This window comes from Pygocentrus nattereri, chromosome 25, assembly GCF_015220715.1.
Source record: "Pygocentrus nattereri isolate fPygNat1 chromosome 25, fPygNat1.pri, whole genome shotgun sequence".
Taxonomy (NCBI): domain Eukaryota; kingdom Metazoa; phylum Chordata; class Actinopteri; order Characiformes; family Serrasalmidae; genus Pygocentrus; species Pygocentrus nattereri.
In genome coordinates, this window is record NC_051235.1 from 2,565,001 (window position 1) to 2,589,908 (window position 24,908).

Sequence of the window (24,908 nt, forward strand, 5' to 3'; positions counted from 1 at the left end):
AGAAAGACTCTAACCTAATAAAGGATTCTGAACCTGTCTCTGGGTCAGTGCCCCTCCTGTCACTGGGGTGGGACCCTCAAAGCTCCATCTCAGTGCCTTTAGACAGGGAACCTAACTGAACCATAATCCACTGAAATGTTCTGTTCTAAGCTGGACTGACTCCACACACCCCGCCTCGCCTCCAGGCTTTTACTCTACTGCTCTGTTTTAAAACATTTGGTTAAGAAAAGGAACAAATACCAACTTTTCACCTGGAGGAACTGATTTGAGCTCCACAATCAGACCTTAGAACCACTGTAGAACCTTTGAGGGAACATTTACACTGTTTGTACCTTGATGAACAAAATATGTGCCTGCATAGAACCTTCATTTCTAACAGTGTATATCATGAGACAAAGCAATAACCGGGTTTGTTTTTATACCCCTAGTTGGTGATGGCAAAAGCCTAGAGAGATAGTGATGGAAGGATAGAGCAAGGTCGTAGGAAGGTAAGGCAACAGCAGTGGAGGTTGCCCCTTTGTCTGGCTTGTGGTGGCTGCAGTTCGATGAACAGATACGCTCAAACCTTTTTCACGATCTGCTGCCTTTCCCCACCTTCTTTATCCTGCTGTAACTCCTAGCTTTAAAACTGTCTTCCTCTTTATTGCAAATTAGGGCCTATTGTGAGTGTTGACAAACTGCAAGCTAGGAATCTTTCCGAGCCGTGCTTGTCACCTTGCAGGGTTTAATACGTGACAATAGTGCCGCCCTATTTATGCCACTAAGAACATTTATCAGAGGCTGACATGGCCTGACTGAATTCTATTTTCAGTGAGCCTGTCAAGGCCAGCCTCGCCGCAGTGCTTGTGTGCCTGTTTGTTTGTGTGTGTACTGGTGTTAAAATGGCTAGCGTTTGAATGAGAGAGGCTTCTGAAAGCACTGATTGAATTTGGAGGACAGGTCTGGAGCAGAGAATACTGGAAGTGACAGACTGTCCTTTCGCTCCGCAGCCATGGCACCATGAAAGCCTTCTGAATTAAATTAGGCATAATGTGGAGTGCCCATAAATACCTTCGGCCAACGCGCTTCCCGTCATGTGCTGAGGAGGGAGCCGGAGAGAGCGGCAGGCAGACGAGCGTCTGTGTTGTTTTATGAAAGGTGACACTCTCGCAGCTCATTTACAAGAGCAGTTCTTCAAAGGCCCATCCACTGGTTCTTCTATGGCATACCACAAATAACCTTTATGGTGTCTTTATTTTTAAGAGTGTAGTCCTGCTGTAGTCCTGTAATCCTGTTTCTGCTGAAGTCCTGTAATCCTGTTTCTACTGAAGTCCTGTAATCCTGTTTCTACTGAAGTCCTGTAATCCTGTTTCTGCTGAAGTCCTGTAATCCTGTTTCTACTGAAGTCCTGTAATCCTCTTTCTGCTGTAGTCTTGTAATCCTGTTTCTGCTGTAGTTCTGTAATCCTGTTTGTGCTATAGTCCTGTAATCCTGTGTCTGCTGTAGTCCTGTAATCCTGTTTCTGCTGAGGTCCTGTAATTCTCTTTCTGCTGGAGTCCTGTAATCCTATTTCTGCTGTAGTTCTGTAATCCTGTTTCTGCTGTAGTCATGTAATTCTCTTTCTGCTGAGGTCCTGTAATCCTGTTTCTGCTGTAGTCCTGTAATCCTGTTTCTGCTGTAGTCCTGTAATCCTATTTCTGATGTTGTCCTGTAATCCTGCTTTTGCTGAAGTCCTGTAATCCTGCTTCTGCTGAAGTCTTGTAATCCTCTTTCTGCTGAAGTCCTGTAATCCTCTTTCTGCTGTAGTCCTGTAATCCTGTTTCTGCTGTAGTCTTGTAATCCTCTTTCTGATGAAATTGTGTAATCCTGTCTCTGCTGAAGTCCTGTAATCCTGTTTCTGCTGTAGTCCTGTAATCCTGTTTCTGCTGTAGTCTTGTAATCCTCTTTCTGATGAAATCCTGTAATCCTGTCTCTGCTGAAGTCATGTAATCCTGTGTCTTCTGAAGTCCAGTAATCCTGTTTCTGCTGAAGTCCTGTAATCCTCTTTCTGATGTAGTCCTGTAATCCTGTTTCTGCTAAAGTCCAGTAATCCTGTTTCTGCTGAAGTCCAGTAATCCTGTTTCTGCTGAAGTCCTATAATCCTGTTTCTGCTGAAGTCCTGTAATCCTGTTTCTGCTGAAGTCCAGTAATCCTGTTTCTGCTGAAGTCCAGTAATCCTGTTTCTGCTGTAGTCCAGGAATCCTGTTTCTGCTGAAGTCCTATAATCCTGTTTCTGCTGAAGTCCAGTAATCCTGTTTCTGCTGAAGTCCAGTAATCCTGTTTCTGCTGAAGTCCTATAATCCTGTTTCTGCTGAAGTCCTGTAATCCTGTTTCTGCTGAAGTCCAGTAATCCTGTTTCTGCTGAAGTCCAGTAATCCTGTTTCTGCTGAAGTCCTGTAATCCTCTTTCTGATGTAGTCCTGTAATCCTGTTTCTGCTGAAGTCCAGTAATCCTGTTTCTGCCGAAGTCCTATAATCCTGTTTCTGCTGAAGTCCTGTAATCCTGTTTCTGCTGTTGTTCTGTTCTTGTTGTTGACCTGTTCTTCCTACAGTTCTATCCTGCTGTTGTCCTGTTCTTCCTACAGTTCTATCCTGCTGTTGTTCTGTTCCTTCTGTTGTCCTCTTTCTGCTGTTGTTATATTATTGTTGTCCTGTTCTTCCTACAGTTCTATCATCCTGTTGTCCTGTTCTTTCTACAGTTCTATCCTCCTGTTGTCCTGTTCTTCCTGTAGTTGTATCCTGCTGTTGTTCTGTTCTTCCTGTTGTCCTGTTTCTGCTGTTGTCCTGTCCTGCTGTTGTCCTGTTCTTCCTGTTGTCCTGTTTCTGCTGTTGTCCTGTTCTTCCTGTTGTCCTGTTTCTGCTGTTGTCCTGTCCTGCTGTTGTCCTGTTCTTCCTGTTGCCCTATTTCTGCTGTTGTCCTGTTCTTCCGGTTGTCCTGTTTCTGCTGTCCTGCTGTTGTCCTGTTTCTGCTGTTGTCCTGTCCTGCTGTTGTCCTGTTTCTGCTATTGTCCTGTCCTGCTGTTGTCCTGTTTCTGCTGTTGTCCTGTCCTGCTGTTGTCCTGTTTCTGCTGTTGTCCTGTCCTGCTGTTGTCCTGTTTCTGCTGTTGTCCTGTCCTGCTGTTATCCTGTTTCTGCTGTTATCCTGTTTCTGCTGTTGTCCTTTTTCTGCTGTTGTCCTGTCCTGCTGTTGTCCTGTCCTGCTGTTATCCTGTTCTGCTGTTGTCCTGTCCTGCTGTTGTCCTGTTCCTGCTGTTGTCCTGTTTCTGCTGTTGTCCTGTCCTGCTGTTGTCCTGTTCCTGCTGTTGTCCTGTTTCTGCTGTTGTCCTTTTTCTGCTGTTGTCCTTTTTCTGCTGTTGTCCTGTCCTGCTGTTGTCCTGTTTCTGCTGCTGTCCTGTCCTGCTGTTGTCCTGTTTCTGCTGTTGTCCTGTCCTGCTGTTGTCCTGTTTCTGCTGTTGTACTGTTTCTGCTGTTGTCCTGTCCTGCTGTTATCCTGTTTCTGCTGTTATCCTGTTTCTGCTGTTGTCCTTTTTCTGCTGTTGTCCTGTCCTGCTGTTGTCCTGTCCTGCTGTTATCCTGTTCTGCTGTTGTCCTGTCCTGCTGTTGTCCTGTACCTGCTGTTGTCCTGTTCCTGCTGTTATCCTGTTCTGCTGTTGTCCTGTCCTGCTGTTGTCCTGTTCCTGCTGTTGTCCTGTACCTGCTGTTGTCCTGTTTCTGCTGTTGTCCTGTCCTGCTGTTATCCTGTTTCTGCTGTTATCCTGTTTCTGCTGTTGTCCTTTTTCTGCTGTTGTCCTGTTTCTGCTGTTGTCCTGTACCTGCTGTTGTCCTGTTTCTGCTGTTGTCCTGTCCTGCTGTTGTCCTGTTTCTGCTGTTGTCCTGTTTCTGCTGTTGTCCTGTCCTGCTGTTGTCCTGTTTCTGCTGTTGTCCTGTTTCTACTGTTGTCCTGTTCCTGCTGTTGTCCTGTACCTGCTGTTGTCCTGTACCTGCTGCACTGATTTGCCATATTTGACGTGGAAAAACTGAGAACACTGTCTGACAAAGTCTGACATGATCAGAAATACCTGTATGACGCGTGAATGTTGGAGGTTTTGGTAATGAAATCTCACCATAAAGGCGTTTCTTCTTTTCTGTGTGGCTCTATTTTTTACAGCGTCTGAAAGCTGGATGGTCTTTTTTTCTGCTGCAGAGTGGACGCTGTGCTTAGCTGTCTATTTTTGTAACGTGAATACAGGTGCAGGTCATCATCTAATGGCTCTACCCACACACACACACACACACACACACACACACACACACACATACACACACACACACACACACACAGATGTCCTCTGTAGCCCACCGTCCCCTTCACACACTCTTACCAACAATCCCCTCCACACTCAGCAGTCCTTTATAGTCCCTTACACTCTCTCTCTCTCTCTCTCTCTCTCTCTCTATCATTCACTCTCTCTTACTCACTCTATCACTCTATCTCTCTGTCTTTTCTGTATCTCTCTTTCCTCTTACTCTCTTTCACTCTCCATCTCTCTATCCCCCTCTCTTTTTTCCATCTGTTTCTTCATTTTAATCTCTCCCTTGTTCTCTCTCTGTCTCTCTTTCCTTCTCTCTTTGTCTCCCTCAATCGTTCTCACTATCTCTCACTCTTCATCTCTCTCTCCCCCTCTCACTCTTTCTCTATCTGTTTCTTCATTTTAATCTCTCCCATATTCTCTCTCTGTCTCTCTTTGTCTCCCTCAATCGTTTTCACTATCTCTCAATCTCTCTCTCTCTCTCTCTCTCTCTCTCTCTCTCTATCTCTGTATCAAGCAGACAGATTGGTGCAGGGTCATGTGAGTCAGAGCGTGTTAGTCTATGTCTCTCGCTCTCTGACTGGGACTCTGTCTCTCTCTCACTGACAGAGATGGACAGACACAGGCTGAGCGCCAGGTGACCCCTGCCCTACAGGTCGTCCTTCATATGTCTCTTATTTTTCTGCTTTCAGTAGAAACCTAAAAAGCAGAGCGTGTATTTCTAATATTTAATCTGATCTTGTATTCTTTCTGTTTGTGTAGTAAACTATAAAACACATGAATATGAATGTGAGCCACATCGGTTTCGCTTCCTCGCTGCTAACTAACCTGCATAGAGCTTGTTCTGATCTGGTCTGCAGGGCAAACGGACGTGCCTGTCGCAGCATCTAAGCATGTCCATCTTCAACATGAATGGGCGGAGCTTAACTGCTGTAGGCTTAATAGCTGGATATATGCAAATGTGTTGGTTTTGTGTGGCATCAAATAAACAAGCAATTTTAGCTGGTCAGTTCGTATATATCGTTGCTGTCGGAAGAAAACCTTGTATCTCCATTTTTGGCTTTCATTTTCAGTTTTTGACAATTTGAAAGTGTTTGTTACTTTTTACATTGTTTGTAAATTTTATGATGAGGGGCCTAAAAGAAATGACCCAAAATGACATGGGAAAAATTCTGGTTCCATTGACTTACATTGAAAGTGAAGTATGTTTTTTCCTTCTCCTGTAAAGTTACTATTTTGAAGATACAAGGTTTTCTTGGACTTTGTGGACCAGGGAAAGTTAAGCGTTCGCTAGCTAGTGATAGTGGACTCCTTATGCTGACTTATTTTGATTGGACATTGAAATGTGCAACAATATACCATATCCAGGTAGCCTGCACAGCTGCAGTGATATGTTAGCTGTTGTGCCCACTTACGAGAGCAAATCGATGGAAACTGTTGATAACGGTTTCTAGTGGCTTGACCTCATAGCTGACCATGAGAGAACCACACCCACATCATCCACTGAAGCTCTACTATAGCATGCAGTCCTTTTTATTACATTTAAAACAAATCTACAATATATAAACACTGCACTGCATGTCCAGAAGTATCCAGACACTCTTTCTAATGAGTTCAGATACTTTATCGTCCACCCATTGCTTGTATAGCATCTATAGAAAAGCCCTGACCAATAGAATGGGGTGGTCTGGAGCAGCATGATCCTAAGGTCTCCATGCCCAATACCAAGCATGGGCTAGAGGGGTTGAAAGCCCCCCAGCACTGAGCAGAGGAACAGTGTTCTCTGGAGTGATGGAGCTCCATCCAATACCTTTAGATCCAGAACTGACCATCCAACGTCAGTACCTGACCTCAGTGAAGCTCAATCAGATCCTCAGAGCAATGTTCCAACATCTAGTGTAAAGCCCTTCCAGAAGAGTCGAGGCTGTTACTGCAGCACAAACTCAAACCTTTCATTTCAGAGGAAATGCTGTTGAAACTTTGCGATGGTTGTGTTTTCCCTCAGAGTCGGACGTGGCGGACTTTGACGGCCGGAGTTCTCTGCTGTACCGGTTTAATCAGAAGTCTATGAGCACGGTGAAGGATGTCATCTCGCTGCAGTTTAAGAGTCAGCGGGCGGATGGGGTTCTGGTCCACGGCGAGGGTCAGCGGGGGGATTATATCACGCTGGAGCTTCACCAGGGCAGCCTGGCTCTACACATCAACCTGGGTGAGTCTCACTCTGAATGAAGCTGCGTTTGGGTTAAAAAGTAAGGTTTTCATTGTGGAGGAACTCAAACTGCACCTGTGCTTGTAGTCAGAATACATACAGAACAGCTTGACTGAAGGACTGAGTGGAGATATGACACGAGTTCAGATGCTTTCAGACATGATACAGTTAAGCATTTAACAAGCCACCTTTCTCTGCAGCAAGTATTAGTGGCATTTTCCACGATACTTATGTGCACACCCAGGACTGATTCTGGGCTGGTTTGGGGCTGGTTTGCTTAGATTTTTTCCAAATGTAGTCATATCCAATTCCACCCACTAGTTAGGACTCCCCCAATGATCAACACCACCACCGCCAGGAGGGTGAAGGCTAGCCCAGGCTTCCTTTGAGAAGCCTGTTTCGAACTGCCACTCACGCAACATCATTAGACAGCCGAATGCACTCAGAGGAAACCGTCAACTGCCTGGCATCACGCTGAGTGATGGGGGGTGAGGGGGGCCATCCTTCCCACCCATAGAGAGCGAGGCCAATTGTGCTCTCTTGGACTCCCAGGCACGGATGTCTGTAGCATCGCCAGGGATCGATTGAGCTCGCAATCACGGATAGAGCCAAAACTTAGATGCTTGAGCCACTCGGGAGCCTGGTGCTTCGTATTACTGTTCTTGGATACAAACACTCAAGTGGCACTTTCTGTCCACAACAATCCTGTTCCTGCTGTTATGAAACCTGAAAAGGGAAGTGATGCGATAAGTTGAAGCCATCACATTACAAAGTCAACCAATCACGCAAACACATGCGTTGCCGGTGAGCTTTCAGAGGTTGCTGGAACGAACCCAAGGCCACCAATTTCAGGAAAACCAGAGACTGGTTCTCTGGACCGCTGCTGGGCTCAAGAACAGTTTTCACACTTGACCAAATGTACAAAACTCGCAGAGCAAGTCTGGAAAAAAGCTGTAGAGTGAAAACACCCTCAGACTGAATTGACCTCGATTTTGGGTCAACAGCAAGAAGAGAAGATCCAAGAGCCTTTGAAAGAGGGTTCCGTATTGGGGCACAGGTGGCAAGAGCTGCTCAGCAGGTCTAAAGTGACCTCTACATATAGATCTGTGGGAAAGACATCAGTAATGAAGGCTGAAAGTGCACGTTCAGTCAGCTGTTCCCATGGTGACACAGGATGTGATCAGACTGTCAGCAAGAAGATTTCTTCCACATCTGGGGAGATTATAGCAAGGCTGCACCACATAGAACCAATTACAAAGACCAGTGACCGTCTGAGAGGTCAGTGGTGTAAAACTCAAGTGGGAGAGTGCATGTGCAGCGTACACCAAGAGAACAGCACAGGCCTGAAGGCTTGATGCCTCCAGTGAAGGGGTCCTGTGGCTCTGTTATGCTATAGGGGTTGCAGTACATTGTGAGGGGTTGATGAGCTGGAAGATGATGTAAATGATATGCTATGACCTTCACAGTCACCAGATCTGAGCCCAGTTGATCTCCTATGGGGGTTGTGAGGTCTGGTAAGATGCTGGTCTGCTCAGTCAGGTGGGTCTTATGACTGGAACTGCACATTGCAGTCGTGTTAAACTAAACTCGGCATGAATGGAGTCTCTGGAAAGTCCGTCTTCGGTTGCAGTAAAGTGATTGAAAAGAAAGAGAGAACACTTTACTCCTCATTTTGACTCGTGCACTCAGTTTATTTTTGCTCTTGGAGAAGATAATGAGTGATACACACACACCAGAGTCTAATCAGAACCCCTTAAAGGGATTATTATGGGCTGTAAATGAGAGAATGGACACATACCCAGCGCCATGTAGAGGTCAGTCCTACTAAATTGGAGTGAACAATGAGCGGTAAGAAAGATGGAAAAAGAAAGCCGGAGAAAAGTCGGTACGTAAGTAAAAAAAGATTAAAGAAAAGAAAGAAAGAGAAAAAAGATAAAAGAAAAAAAGATATTAAAAAGAGAAAAAAAAGGGGACACATTTCCCTGTTTCATTCTTCTCTTCATAAAGCTTTCAGTGTGCTGTTTCTCTCTCTCTCTCTCCCTCTCTCTCTCTCTCTCTCCCTCCCTCTTTCTCTCTCTCTCTCTCTCTGCATCTCTCTCTCTCTCTCTCTCTCTCCCTCTCTCTCTCTGCCTGTAGATGATGCAAAAATGCACCCGAGCAGTGGTCATGTGTCCGTGTCTCTGGGCAGTCTGCTGGATGACCAGCACTGGCACTCTGTCCTGATCGAGCGCTTTAACAAACAGATCAACTTCACAGTGGACAGACTGACCCGGCACATTCGGACAGGAGGGCTGGGGGACTCACTAGAGGTTGATTATGAGGTGAGCGTGTTTGTCAGGATAACAATTCAGCAGGTATAATGCTGAATAATATTCATATGATCCACACAATCACTCTGACAGACTGTAATACACTACAGGAAGCGTAGGGGGCGATACGGCTTCTACTGTTTCATTTAAAAAGCTCTATAATGTTCATATGATCCACACAGTCACTCTGACAGACTGTAATACACTACAGGAAGCGTAGGGGGCGATACGGCTTCTACTGTTTCATTTAAAAAGCTCTATAATGTTCATATGATCCACACAGTTACTCTGACAGACTGTAATACACTACAGGAAGCGTAGGGGGCGATACGGCTTCTACTGTTTCATTTAAAAAGCTCTATAATGTTCATATGATCCACACAGTCGCTCTGACAGACTGTAATACTCTACAGGAAGCGTAGGGGGCGATACGGCTTCTACTGTTTCATTTAAAAAGCTCTATAATGTTCATATGATCCACACAGTCGCTCTGACAGACTGTAATACACTACAGGAAGCGTAGGGGGCGATACGGCTTCTACTGTTTCATTTAAAAAGCTCTATAATGTTCATATGATCCACACAGTCGCTCTGACAGACTGTAATACACTACAGGAAGCGTAGGGGGCGATACGGCTTCTACTGTTTCATTTAAAAAGCTCTATAATGTTCATATGATCCACACAGTCACTCTGACAGACTGTAATACACTACAGGAAGCGTAGGGGGCGATACGGCTTCTACTGTTTCATTTAAAAAGCTCTATAATGCATATTTGTATAAAAGCCTAGATTTTGTTTTTGTTTGCAGATTTTCAAAAAGTTTCCACAGAAAAGTACTTTCCCATAACGCAATTCCCAACTGGGATTTAATGCATAAAACAAACTCTAAAATAACTTCCAGCTCTTTGCTCTCTTGGTTTCACAAAGCTCAGCTTTGGAGGAATCCCTTTGCCTGGAAAACCAGGAACGTTTCTGCGGAAGAACTTCCACGGATGTATGGAGAACCTCTACTACAATGGGGTGAACATCATTGACCTGGCCAAGCGCAAGAAACCCCAAATTTACAGTGTGGTGAGTGTCCTATATGCTACTCTTATAGCATTGTGAAAAACCACTGGGACAATTTATCACAGTATCATTTGAAATTCCCATGCCTTTCCATAATATAATAGACTGAAGTAGTATGAATATGTGCTAAAGTTTCTAAACATCCCGTTCACCCCCAAGACCAAATGAAGCCCATTTTGAATCCTTGATTTCCGTGATGTCATCATAAACACATTTACATATGATCTTTTCTTTAACCTGAATGTGTTACAATGATTTCTGACTGTTTGGGTACATTAAACCACACATGTTCTATGTGAGCTAAATAAAAGACAGAAATAACATGGACACACAGTGTCTATGATGTGAAGCACCATTCTAATGAGACAGCCAAAGCTATCTATGTGCTAATAGTGTCTCCTTGAGGAGAATCATCAGCCTGCTCAATGTGAATGAGTGAGTAAATGATTTCTAAGTGATTTCCATTGAAGTTGATTTCCTATTCGCCAGCTTTTAGTTAGAATTTCCAGATCCGCCTAAAATGAAGCAGCAGCTACATTCTGGCCCCTTAATGTAACTGCTGCACCATTTAAGCTCGAGCAGAAAATTAGCAAAAGTAGCCAATTTCAACCTTCCAGTTTCTTAAGTTTGGTACGCTCACCAATTCAATGTTTAGACGCTGCTAAAACTTGGGAAATATTAAAATATCATTCATGCTTCAGTACCAGCTGTTCCATGGCATGTTTCAAGACTGTGGCATTGTCTGATGCAGCAGACCGAGTTAGGCTGCTTTTCAGCAGAGGAAACAGAAGTGATATGGTGTCCATGCTAGGATAATGCTAACACCAAAAGACCTGCTGCTCCTCAATGCCCACTGCTTTGAAAACAAAGTGGACTAGTTCATTTGGAGCGGGAGGTGATAGAGGGTCTGCTGTGTTTTCATTTTCATTGGAAATGTGACTGAACCATCCCTGACTTAGATATTCAGCTAAATGGGTTACATTAGCATTATTTGCATTGCTTGCATTTATTTGTTAGCATACCAATTCTTCAGAGTCAGCCTGTACGCTGCGCACTACTACATCTACATGTTAATTTGTGATAACAGAGTATTATTACACAATGTTACAATTACTTAGTATTATTTTTTACTTATAGCCACATTTTGTGTCGACGATTTCCAGTGCTTGTAAGTCTCTCTGTTTGGCATCCCAGTCTGGGAGTGAGGCAGAAGACTTTGTGTGTTTACTCTGAGGCGCATGAGGTTTGGCACTGAGGTTTAGCCACCAGCCAGTATCTGGATTACACTGCCAGGTTACTCAAAGTGCTGGACAGAGCGTTAGCCACAGGGTTTAAACACCAACATTGCTGTGAAAGATAAATTGACTCTTTCAGTCCAGTCACATGTAATACAGGCAGAACAAATTAGTCCAGGCTCCGCCCACAAATACGCCTTTTGCAATTAGTGTTGTAAGGTTTGACAAGCCCATTCAACCTAATGAGAAACTGTAGAACAGACTCGGTTTATATCACAATACCTACATTTAGAGTCGGTTATTCATTCAGTCTAATGAGAAACTGTAGAACGGACTCGGTTTATATCACAATACCTACATTTAGAGTCAGTTATTCATTCAGCCTAATGAGAAACTGTAGAACGGACTCGGTTTATATCACAATACCTACATTTAGAGTCGGTTATTCATTCAGTCTAATGAGAAACTGTAGAACAGACTCGGTTTATATCACAATACCTACATTTAGAGCCGGTTATTCATTCAGCCTAATGAGAAACTGTAGAACGGACTCGGTTTATATCACAATACCTACATTTAGAGCCGGTTATTCATTCAGTCTAATGAGAAACTGTAGAACGGACTCGGTTTATATCACAATACCTACATTTAGAGCCGGTTATTCATTCAGCCTAATGAGAAACTGTAGAACGGACTCGGTTTATATCACAATACCTACATTTAGAGTCGGTTATTCATTCAGTCTAATGAGAAACTGTAGAACGGACTCGGTTTATATCACAATACCTACATTTAGAGTCGGTTATTCATTCAGTCTAATGAGAAACTGTAGAACGGACTCGGTTTATATCACAATACCTACATTTAGAGTCGGTTATTCATTCAGCCTAATGAGAAACTGTAGAATGGACTCGGTTTATATCACAATACCTACATTTAGAGTCGGTTATTCATTCAGCCTAATGAGAACCTGTAGAACAGACTCGGTTTATATCACAATACCTACATTTAGAGTCGGTTATTCATTCAGCCTAATGAGAACCTGTAGAACAGACTCGGTTTATATCACAATACCTACATTTAGAGTCGGTTATTCATTCAGTCTAATGAGAAACTGTAGAACGGACTCGGTTTATATCACAATACCTACATTTAGAGTCGGTTATTCATTCAGCCTAATGAGAAACTGTAGAACGGACTCGGTTTATATCACAATACCTACATTTAGAGTCGGTTATTCATTCAGCCTAATGAGAACCTGTAGAACGGACTCGGTTTATATCACAATACCTACATTTAGAGCCGGTTATTCATTCAGCCTAATGAGAAACTGTAGAACAGACTCGGTTTATATCACAATACCTACATTTAGAGCCGGTTATTCATTCAGTCTAATGAGAAACTGTAGAACAGACTCGGTTTATATCACAATACCTACATTTAGAGTCGGTTATTCGTTCAGTCTAATGAGAAACTGTAGAACGGACTCGGTTTATATCACAATACCTACATTTAGAGTCGGTTATTCATTCAGTCTAATGAGAAACTGTAGAACGGACTCGGTTTATATCACAATACCAACATTCAGAGTCGGTTATTCATTCAGTCTAATGAGAAACTGTAGAACGGACTCGGTTTATATCACAATACCTACATTTAGAGTCGGTTATTCATTCAGTCTAATGAGAAACTGTAGAACGGACTCGGTTTATATCACAATACCTACATTTAGAGTCGGTTATTCATTCAGTCTAATGAGAAACTGTAGAACGGACTCGGTTTATATCACAATACCTACATTTAGAGTCGGTTATTCATTCAGTCTAATGAGAAACTGTAGAACGGACTCGGTTTATATCACAATACCTACATTTAGAGCCGGTTATTCATTCAGCCTAATGAGAAACTGTAGAACGGACTCGGTTTATATCACAATACCTACATTTAGAGCCGGTTATTCATTCAGCCTAATGAGAAACTGTAGAACGGACTCGGTTTATATCACAATACTTACATTTAGAGCCGGTTATTCATTCAGCCTAATGAGAAACTGTAGAACGGACTCGGTTTATATCACAATACCTACATTTAGAGTCGGTTATTCATTCAGCCTAATGAGAAACTGTAGAACAGACTCGGTTTATATCACAATACCTACATTTAGAGTCGGTTATTCATTCAGCCTAACGAGAAACTGTAGAACAGACTCGGTTTATATCACAATACCTACATTTAGAGTCGGTTATTCATTCAGTCTAATGAGAAACTGTAGAACGGACTCAGTTTATATCACAATACCTACATTTAGAGTCGGTTATTCATTCAGTCTAATGAGAAACTGTAGAACGGACTCGGTTTATATCACAATACCTACATTTAGAGCCGGTTATTCATTCAGTCTAATGAGAAACTGTAGAACGGACTCGGTTTATATCACAATACCTACATTTAGAGTCGGTTATTCATTCAGCCTAATGAGAAACTGTAGAACGGACTCGGTTTATATCACAATACCTACATTTAGAGTCGGTTATTCATTCATATCATACGTGTTTTGAAGATGTTGTGCAGCGCGTCCTCCTGCACTCCTGGCCCATCTGGGATTAGATGTGAACTGTAGGGTGCTTTACAGTGAGCTCTGTGGCTGAATATTGATCAGTGCAGTGGTTGCCGAGCTCCTGCAGAGATTTGCCTAATTACTCTGTTTACAAAAGCTCTGTGAGTTTTCCGCAGAGCTGGATGACATGGAGAAAAAAGATTGCCATAAATGGCAGAATACTTTGATGTATGTGAGGATAATTGAGAGGGAATAGGACACACCACAGGCATTTTTACAGTCAACAAATCATCATAATACAATGAATAATAAATAAGTGCCACTAGTTTGGCGCATAATATGTTACTTTTGTAAATGGCTAGTAGGCTTAATTGTCTCGTAGCATTGCTGGTGCTGGTGGCTGACTGTCTCTGCCAGCACTTTTCTGGCCAAAGACCAGAGGTGGACGAAGTACACAAGCCATGTACTTGAGTTAAAGTAGATACTCAAGGTAAAATATTCCTCCAGTAAAAGTAGAAGTTCCTCCCTTTAGACCTCCAGTGGAGTAAAAGTACTAAAGTATTTCCCTTCAAATGTACTTAAGTATAAAGTAAAAGTACTAAAAGAGTAATTCTGGCTCTGATGTCCTGTTATCATTTTTATAACCAGACTGGCTTCATGAACTCATTTCAGGTGAAAGTCCTCCAGCGTCTCTCTTGGTAAACCAGTCTTTTAATAGAACGTCATTAATTAGTGACGCTGACGTCTATTAAAATGATCAGAAGCACAAAACACTGAAGGTAAACAGTTTCCATCAGGGAGAACCGAGTGGCTCTGAAATCACTTTTTACACACAAGCAAAGTTTCAGTTTCAGATTTATTTACAACTTAGTTCCAAGTTTAAGTTGAATAAAAACTGGCTTTAAACTCAGGATCACAGATGAGCTCCTTTACTATGTTGATCTGTAGGCGTCTGTTCATAAACATAAACCAGCCCAAACTCATTTACTATAAAATGAAATGGTGTTTGTAGAAATTCAGAAAAAAGCCGCGTCAGTCTCGACTGCATATGTGGACATATTTCTATATTGAGCTCTATTTACACAAAGTTAGGTTAGTTCATCATTTATGTAATAAACAATCAAGTTTATTTGCACATGGAGGACGTTGTCAGGACATTTATGCATTGAAATGCTTGTGGTGAGGCTCAGATGGTCACTCTACAGAAAGTAGCTTAGTAAAAGATATATATATATATATATGTATTAAGTTTACACAAAATCTAGAGAAATTATACACAAAATATGGACACAATACACACAAGACATAGAGACAATATACATTAAAAGTGCCTTGAGTGACTCTGTGCTGTACGTCTTTAAAGTGGCTTAGTGTTAAGATGTTATTGTCCATAGCAGAGATGATATGATACATTAATAACACTGACAGAGTGACTGAGTGAAGTGGTAGTTGGGGACGGAGCCACAGCTTCACAGCTTAGTCAGTAGCCTGGCAGCCTGTGGGTAGAAACTGTTCAATAACCATCTTAGTTCAAACATCTGGACTGTCCTGTGGTCCCTGAAGAGGACGGATTTAGTCCAAGTGGCCTCTTCTATTAGTATCGCAGTCATGGACCAGTAGTGTAGCGAGAGGCGACTAACATCTGGATATTAAAATAAACTAAACTGACATACAGTCCAGCGAAGTAGGAGCTGGACTGAAGGGTCAGCTATGCCTCGATTAAGTGGTGGAAGTCCAGTGAGCAGTCCATTCCCCTTAAGGAGAACATTAGGAGGAGTCACAGTATTGGGAGGGGAGTTGGTTGTCGATTGTGGCTTAGAGAGATGGATGCATTTATGTTTGTGTAACATCTTGCACGCACCTGTGCACGAACCTCCATAAATTTTCCAATGGCATATTATCGATCCACCCTTGCTTTTCCATTCGGGAACATTTTGGGGGGTAAAAACAGAACCTACGCTCAAGAGCGCAAATGCGAGACTTTTTCTTAGAACCTTTCTCAAGATCACATTTAAGGAAAAACCTTAGGACGGTATTGATGATTGAGGCCCAGTGTTCCTGGGAACTTTAGGAAGGTCCTTCACTATGACTGCTACTATATACACCGACCGGTCAGGCATAACATTCTGACCACCTCCCTGTTTCTACGCTCACTGTCCACTTTATCAGCTCCACTTACTGTATAGCTGCACTCTGTAGTTCTACAGTTACAGACTGTAGTCCATCTGTTTCTCTGATACTCTGTTACCCTGTTCTTCAGTGGTCAGGACCCCCATGGACCCTCACAGAGCAGGTACTGTTTGGGTGGTGGGTCATTCTCAGCACTGCAGTGACACTGACGTGGTGGTGGTGTGTTAGTGTGTGTTGTGCTGGTCTGAGTGGATCAGACACAGCAGTGCTGCTGGAGTTTTTAAACACCTCAGTGTCGCTGCTGGACTGAAAACAGTCCACTAACCAAAAATATCCAGCCAACAGTGTCCTGTGGGCAGCGTCCTGTGACCACTGATGAAGGACTAGAGGATGACCAACACAAACTGTGCAGCAGCAGATGAGCTGTCGTCTCTACAAGGTGGACCGACAATGTAGGAGTGTCTAATAGAGTGGACAGTGAGTGGAGAACTCTGTATGTGTAGAACCGGTTACTTCGTTCCACTCTATGTTGTGTGAAATGGCTTGCTCTGATTGGCTGAGAGGAAAATGACAATATGAGCTGAAAAAAAAAAAACGACTGAAGTTTTGGCATCTGTGAAACATCTGATTATAGCCTGGTATGACGACGAGTCACAGGAGAATCATTGCAGTCATTTTAGCGCCACGGCCGTTTTCACACGTGAGGGATGTCTGGAAAAATAGGAAGTGTCATTTTATGAATGCATGTTGATCAGACTCCGTGCTCCATCGCGTCCTCCATCCTGTCTCTGATCACGGCCACACATATTAAGACCCGTCAGTGATGGTGCCTCCGCATGGTGGACGTTTCCGTCATCCAGGCAGGGGGTTCCGACGGGGCTTCCTGCGGATTTTAATGACGGAAACGTGTGATTTTTCTCAAGATTTTCTTCTCTCTCAATTATAGAGCGTTGGGCCTCTGCGGCTAATGGATAGGGCCTTCGGGGGCCTTTGGTGCCCAATTAGTGCGAGGCAGCGAGGCGTGGTGTCTCCGTCTGAGCCAGTGATCATAGCGGGAGACTGCGGCCTGAGAGAATGACTAAGGCAGGGATGGTGAAGATCAGATAATGGGGAAATATTTCACGACTGAGAGATTATAAAGAGCCCTCCTGCCTCAACCGTATCAGAGACAAGGACCGGGATTCTTTCCTCCCTAGATATGGTAACAGTGTGGGGTTTTCTTGTTGGGATTTCTTTTAAGGAATTGGAAGAAGCTTGGCTCAAAGCTTGAAGGGCATCTAAAGAGTCAGGTAAGGTTCTATAGCATTGTAAAGTTTCCTTCGAGAACTTTTACATTATGTCCAGACTTGGAAGTGAATTATTTGGAAGTTCTCCACACTCACACGTCTCATTTGCAGGTAGCGTTTCTTGAAGAAAAGACCTGTTTTTTTTTCTTGACAGAAACCTACATTTCTCAAATACAATGTTTGAATACAGGGTTTGTGGTCATTTTGATCTTTAAAGGTTTTAGAAATCATGATTGAGCGATGTTGCAGGTTGTGAATGATCCATTTGAAAGTGGTCACCATAGATTAGCCATGTTATGCATAAGAGGGAATTAAATAGACTTCAGTTGTGTCTGTGTAGAGTTGAGGGAGGACCCCTGGTGAGATATGTTGGTTGGAAGGAATGTCAGGAATTATGGAATATTATGTCAGCTTCTGAGGGGCACAATAAAGATTTCAGAGGGCCGGTCATCTGGGGCCTCGCTGTGCCAGGCGCCAGCGCAACTGCGCCCCCTCATGTAATTAAGCCACAAAGCAGAGTGTTTGTTGAAGCAGTTTGGCCGCAGCACTTTTCAGTGGCCACATCAAGAGCTTCAAATTAAAAATAGCTCGTATTGGTTGTGTCAGTATCCGTTTCAGTATAGTTGCTATGTTTGGAGCTGTGATGGCCAGCTGGGTGGAGTCAGGGGCGGCTGGCTGTCTGGGAGCACACAGGAAGTTGCATCATTGAACTTTCTGCTGCATGCACCACTGCTATTCGACATGTCTAAGTCCAAAAGTCTCTCCTGTTGCCGTGGAGACCTGCAGTCACCGAGGCCCTGACATTTGACTTTGCTCTGGCCTCCCTGGAGCCCGCCGCTGAAAAGCTGTCAGCGCGAAACACAAAAAGTGTGTTTGTTTGGGTGCGAATGTGTGGGAAGGACTGTCTGTATGAACAAACAGGCAAAGGAAGCGAAGGATCTTTTTTCTCTGGAACAGATTTTGCTTTAAAAATTTTCTGCTGCTTTTTTGCAATGCTTTTTTTTCACCAAGCAAGACCAGATCCAGATCCAGAAATCATGTACATCATGAAACCTTTAAAGGAGCCAAAAGACAAAGACGGGGTGAGTGTCCTGGGTCAAGCCTAGTCCTGGAATACATACCATTGTCAATGGAGATTTTACATAGAATGGACTAGGCTTAATATCCGTCTGGGAAGACCAACAACAAACCCTGCAGACTGCCAAACTACACACACCAAGGCAGCGCGAGGTCTTAGATGCCGTCCTGAGCAGTTGTGATGTGTCATTATTATTGTGCTAGTGTTATATGACTATATATAGTCCCAGTCAAAAGATTAGACTCACCTCATGTATATTTTCATAGCCATAAAGACATTCAGAGACATTTTCACAGGTCACAGACAGTTCTAGGCCGATTATTAATTTTATGAGTGTTAGTTGACTACTGGGCAGGTGTCAGGCATGCATGCCAGAATAGGGCCGGTTGCAGTACACCTGCCTACGGTTTCGCCTTGTGTGTTCAAACACAGGTTTTATTTCCCCATTGGCATGAATGGCAGAATGTTGACAGAACAAATACATATGGTATCCACCTTGGACACCATATCAGTTGCCTAGCAACACCTGAGCAGCTACCTAGAATTCCATAGCAATGGCCTAGCAACACCTTATCAGCTACCTGGGATTCCATATCAACCGCCGAGCAACATCTTAGCAACCATCTGGGAAACCATATCAATTGCCTAGCAACAACTTAGCAAGCACCTGGGACAACATATCAGTTGTCTAGCAACACCTGAGCAGCTACCTGGCATTCATATCAACTGCCAAGCAACATCTTAGCAACCACCTGGGAAACTATATCAATTGCCTAGCAACACCTTGGCAAGCACCTGGGACAACATATCAGTTGTCTACCAACACCTGAGCAGCTACCTGGGATTCCATATCAATTGCCTAGCAACACCTGAACAGCTACCTAGGATTCCATAGCAATGGCCAAACAACATCTTAGCAACCACCTGGGAAACCATATCAATTGCCTAGTAACACCTTAGCAGCCATCTAGGACACCATATCAATTGCCTAGCCACACATTAGCTGCCACCTGGAACACCATATCAGTTGCCTAGCAACAACTTATCAGCTACCTGGGATTCCATATCTGTTGCTTAGCAATACCTTAGCAACCATCTGGGACACCATATCAGTTGCCTAGCAACACCTTAGCAACCACCCGGGGCTCCATATCAGTTGCCTAGCAACACCTCAGCAGATTTGTGTTAGTTTCTATTGGTCTATTAATCATGATAAAGTGTAAAAGGCAGATGAGCATTTTGTAGCAGTGAAATGGAATGAGGCTTTAATATGATATGTGGTACCAACACTTTCAACAGTTTGAAATTTGTCTTAATAATTGAAATAATAATCGTTATTCAATAATACCTTAAACAGTGCAGATTGAAATGTTTTAACTTATGCAAAATACAAATGGATGGTTTATTAAGATTTTAAAGAACTTTGGGAACATTAAAAAATGATGACGATAAAAATAGTAAATGTTATAAAATAATAACCTGTAATGACCTGTTTTTTTTTACACTTCTTACAATGAATAGCCGTTTGATCAATATGACATTCTGCACCCTTAAAAAAGATTATTCTTCAAGGGTCTTTTAGTCAAGAAAGTGGTTCTATATAGACCCCTGAACATTCTAAGACCCCTTAAAGGTTAAATCGTTGTTCAGATTGACGGAGAATGTTTAAATGGTTCTGTCTAAGTCTTTTTTTGAAAAAAGTTCTATATAGCACTAAAAAGGGTTCTTCTATTGTTACAATGTCAAGCCTGTGACAACAGAAGAACCCTTGTTGTGCTGTATAGAACTCTTTTCACAAAGATTCCATATAGAACTGTATACAATGCATTCTCCATCAATCGGAAGAACTGTTTCATCATGCAAAGGGTTCTTTGCGTGTTCCGGGTTCTGTATAGAACCATTTTCTTGGCTAAAAGACCCTGGAAGAAGCACCTTTATAAGGGTGTATGTATTCATTTTATTCTCAGCTTACTGTCAGTTGTTGGACGCTTGTCCAATTTCAGCATCATATTAGAATCATTTCATGTATCTGCAACAAAAATTGGTTCCATATTAATCAGAACAGTGATTCCAGGGTTCTCGGTACAAACCCCTGCATTGACCTCCCGTGGTCGGGGTCTAATGAGTGGCATTTGGTGGGGAATCCTCTTACATCACTTCCTGCTGTGTGCTGTTTTAGGGCAACGTGACCTTCTCCTGCTCTGAGCCCACAGCGGTGTCAGCCACCTTCCTGAGCTCCAGCAGCAGCTTCCTGCAGCTCCCGGCGGACCCTGCTGCGGAGGGGGCAGAGGGCGAGGGTGTGTCCGGCAGGTGGTCGGCCGGGTTTCACTTTCGGACGTGGAACAGAGACGGGCTGCTGCTGTGGAGTGGCCTGCAGCGGTCCGAGAGACTGCTGCTGCTGCTCGCTGACGGACAGCTCCGCCTTACGCACTACAGATCAGCTGTACAGAGCGCCGAGATAACAGTCGGTGAGGAGCAGCGCATGTTTGTTGGAGTAACTTCAGCTTTATTATGTTTTCTGCCTGTTTAACCAAAGAATATATCAAATATCTCTAGTGCCACTTTCAGCCATCAAAAACCAGTTCGGAGGAAACCAGACAGGTAACTTGAAAAACAATGTATTGGCTAACATTAAGCATGTTACACCAGCTGTGACCTGTAGGGGGCAGCTGTTTTTTGGTTCCTTTACCCTTCGTGAACCAGATAATATAATAATTGCTGGCTAAAAATTTGCCTGTCATAAGCGCTTTGACCCCAAGAGGCCAATTCAGTTAGAAGGCTACCAATCCACAGGCAAAAATATTGGGACACTCCTCCTCAGGTGTTTCAGCCACACCCATTCCTGTTGAATACTTTTGTCCATATAGTATATCTCATATTCTCCAACAGTCTCTTAGCTAATACAACAATTTTAATAAATATGTTGATATATGGCTAAAATATAAGGGTTTATCGCAGTGGTTTATGTTTTTACTGACCATTAGAACAGTATAAAATGCGTTGACACTCATAAGTGATCTGACGATGGTCACATTTAATACTGAAAAACATGAAATAACTTGTACTTGTCTCTGTTGACTGGACATTCAATAAACAAAGGTGTGGTCACAGTACTGTATCTAAATATATAGTTCTAACCCTACATGCTAATGTGTTGTTATGTCCTGTCTAGGTCAGGGTCTGAGTAATGGTCAGTGGCACTCCATACTGGTCAGTCTTAATGGCCTCCAGGCATCTGTCTCTGTGGACAATGAGCCAGCTTCCAGCATGCTGCTTGGAGATCATGCTCAGCTTGGGAGCACTGTGCTGATTGGAGGTAATGCTAACGCTGATGCATGGCCAGTGCTAACGTTATTAGTGCTACTGCCTTGAAACTCCAAGCTCTTAGTCCAGAGTTACTAATAATGCTGACCTACTTTACTTGGTTATTGGTCATGTTGAAAACCCCCTAATGTACTCATGATGCAAATTCAGAGAATGTTCTTTCTTGTATTTAGTATTGATTTATGTTCTTGGAAAATTTTAAATGTAATGAAGAATTGCTGCATGTTCAGTAGATTTAGCAGTATTTGCTTATTAATTCAAAGAAGGAGTACAAGTACAGAGACGTTCATAGTTTGTTTCCATCGCTTCAGTTTTTTGGGATGGGAGTCACATTTGAATCTTTGGGATGCAAACCTGAGTCAAGTCTCTGGGTTGTGAGTTTGAGTTGAATCTCTCAGATTTCAAGTTCTGATTTCAAGCCTGAGTCAAGTTTTGAGTCTCTGGCTTGCGAGTCTGAATCGACTCTCAAGTCTCTTGGGAGTGAGTCTTAGTCGAGTTCTGAGCCTCTGGCTTGTGAGTCTGAATCAAGTCTTTAGTCTCTTGGGAGTGAGTCTGAGTTGAGTTTTGAGCCTCTAGGATGTGACTCCAAATTGAGTCTCGAGTCTCTTGGGAATGGATTTAAGTCAAGTTTTGAGTTTCGTCAAAGTCTCTAGAAGGCAAGATCAACTCAAAGTTTCAAGTCTGGGGGAATGCGAAATTTAGTTTGGTATTGTTATTAGCCACTAAGATTAAGTGACCCTTACTAGTCCCACAACGGGGGGATTTCACCTCGGCATTTAAGCCATCCATGAAGTGAAGCACACTTGCCCAGAAGGGTGGGCAGCCTTATCTGTAGTGCCCAGGGAACAGTTGGGGGTTAGGTGTCTTGCTCAAGGACACCTGAGTCATGTACTGACAGATCTGGGGATCGAACCGGCGACCTTCTGGTCACAGGGTCGGTTTCTTAACCTCTTAGGCATCATACTTGCTATCCAAACTACGTGCTAGCAATAGAATTTCAAGGTGCCTCTTTACGCACTGCGTTTGCTGCATGTAGCACCCCATACAGTCTTCTTCTGTAATGTAAGGCACATTATTTGAATAAGGCATTTGCATCTTTTCATAACCAAATGTTTTAAAACAGAACAGTAGAATAAAAGCCTGGAGGCGAGGCGGGTGTGTGGAGTCGGTACAGCTTAGAACAGATCATTTCAGTAGATTATGGTTCAGTTATGTTCCCTGACTAAAGGTACTGAGATGGAGCCTTGAGGGAACCACCCTAGGGACAAAAGAGGGACTCCCCCTGTGAGATTAGTACCTCGTTTCGGAGAGTGTAGGCGCCAGGTTGAGGTAAGGAAAGTATAATGAAGTGAATTTGTGATTCAGGACTGCACTACAGAAGGCCTTCCTAAGGTTTCCATACTAGACTTGTAAGTTTTCATGGGGGCATTCAATGTCAGAACTTCTTCATTAGTCCAGACAGCTTTTGCAGACAGGAGTGAGTGCATGTGCTGTGTTTTCTGTGTCTGATGCTTAATCAGTGGAAGAGCAGATGGCGTTCTACAGTGTCACGAGTCTGCAGTTTGCAACCTTCACTTACGGTGACTGATGGGGCAGTCATTTTGCAGATAAATATAGCCGCCAAGCTTTGCTGCCCTATCATTTCTGACCCGAAGCTTTGCTGCCCTATCATTCCTGACCCAAAGCTTTGCTGTCTTGTCATTTTTTTTTTATCCCTTAAGCTTTGCCGCTGTGTCGTTTTTGCCCTGACATTTGCTCTTTTGGGTTTTGGGGGTATTGCTATCAGTGCTTTTGCTAGATTAACAAAGAACGTCCTGGGCAATTTCTTCATTTTCTCCCTAAGCATTAAAAGGCCCAGAGCTTTTAATCAAGAAGGAACGCATTTTTCTTAGTTTTGATATAGTATGTAGACGCTGTAGAAGTTAACAGCAAATTCAAACTAAGTTCCAAAGACATGTTCAACCTAGTTTAGCCCCTCCCACTCAGCCTGCAACAGTTTAGCCCCTCCCACTCAGCCTGCAACAGTTTAGCCCCTCCCATTCACCCTACAGCAGTTCACCCAGCTTCACCCAGTCAGTCTACAGCAGTTTAGCCCCACCCTTTTAGCCACAGAAGTTTAACTCCACCCATTCAGCCTACAGCAATTCAACCCACCCATTCCTTATACAGCAGTTTAGCCCCACCCTTTTACACTGTTACACGAGGAGTTTCAGCCTAGCATTTTAAATAACCCAATAATGAAAACAGAGATCATTTGCATATTTCATTTTATAGGCACAGTATCACAAAAAGCCTGTTTCCATCTGAAGCATAAAGAGAGGTTCTGAAATCGATCATGAATTGAATTCTTTTATTGTCATTGTCTTTTTTTTACCAGGATGTCCAGCAGCAATGGCCAATCAGGGCTGCCGGAACCCCACGCTGGCCTTTCAAGGCTGCATGCGTACCATCATCATCAACAACCATCCAGTCGACTTGTACCGTGTGCAGCAAGGCATTCTTGGTAACTACAGCGAGCTCCAAATTGACATCTGTGGCATCCGGGACAGGTACCGTCACCTTGATATGCTAATTGGGTGAATTCTTTGATATGCTAAGTAGCTCCGCTGTGTCAGATGGGTGACTTCAGTTTGCTTATTAGGACTAAATGAGAGACGAGGGCAAGACAAAGTGTCAAAACAAGAAGGCGTCCAGGGAAAGGAGCGTTTTGAATTGCAAGACGATTTCTGCACAACTTCTTTCCCTTGCGAATCTCTGAAACATGCTCATTTCTGCTGTGCTAATCAGCCGCGTCTCTCCAATAAGGACGCGTAGCTGTCGTTTTTTACAATTTGCGCATAATAAACAAGTCTCTAAATGGCCAAAACGTATTCCACTCAAGCGTTTTCTGTAATAGAGGAGCTTCTGAACAATGGATATAACCTTTAGCGCTTTCTGTAGGGTGTTTAAAAGAGGAGAGTAGAATTAGCGGTAATTAGCGAGCGGGAGAGTGGAGATTAGAGCCGTTGTTCAGAGAAATAGCACCTGGGCAAGTGGTTCTTAATGAGCGCGTGGGGTATGTGTGTCCTCTCTTTACAAAGAATAGACGGCAGCAGATTCTATCGGATAGCAGAATCAGCAGACGGGTTCCTCTGCCCTACTTCTCCATGCTAACGCTACCGTTCAAAAGTCTGGGATCAATATTCCTGAACACTAAACCAAATTCTGTTGTAAATCTTGATTTCATTGATCAGTATGTGATGCTGCTGTGGAAATCACTTCAAATGGATGGTTCTTCAGTGAAGCCAATGATTCCATTTAAAACCACGGGTTCTACGCAGAACCATTTCATGCTTAAACAGTTCTATGCATGGTGAAATGGCTCTTTGGACCGATTCAGAAGGTGCTGTGTATGGTTCTGTGCA

At 43.3% G+C, this 24,908-nt stretch overlaps 1 protein-coding gene across 2 annotated transcripts in view; it reads left to right on the plus strand.

Moving 5' to 3' along the window:
- The window catches only part of cntnap5b (contactin associated protein family member 5b), a 134,412-nt gene that overhangs the window by 51,132 nt on the left and 58,372 nt on the right, over positions 1-24,908 (plus strand). For both annotated transcript variants that reach the window (XM_037534625.1, XM_037534626.1), the window contains 6 exons: positions 6,312-6,515; positions 8,652-8,836; positions 9,754-9,897; positions 20,360-20,648; positions 21,353-21,496; positions 23,882-24,053. In XM_037534625.1, coding sequence (XP_037390522.1) covers positions 6,312-6,515; positions 8,652-8,836; positions 9,754-9,897; positions 20,360-20,648; positions 21,353-21,496; positions 23,882-24,053 — 1,138 coding nt within the window. The remainder of the gene's footprint in view (positions 1-6,311; positions 6,516-8,651; positions 8,837-9,753; positions 9,898-20,359; positions 20,649-21,352; positions 21,497-23,881; positions 24,054-24,908) is intronic.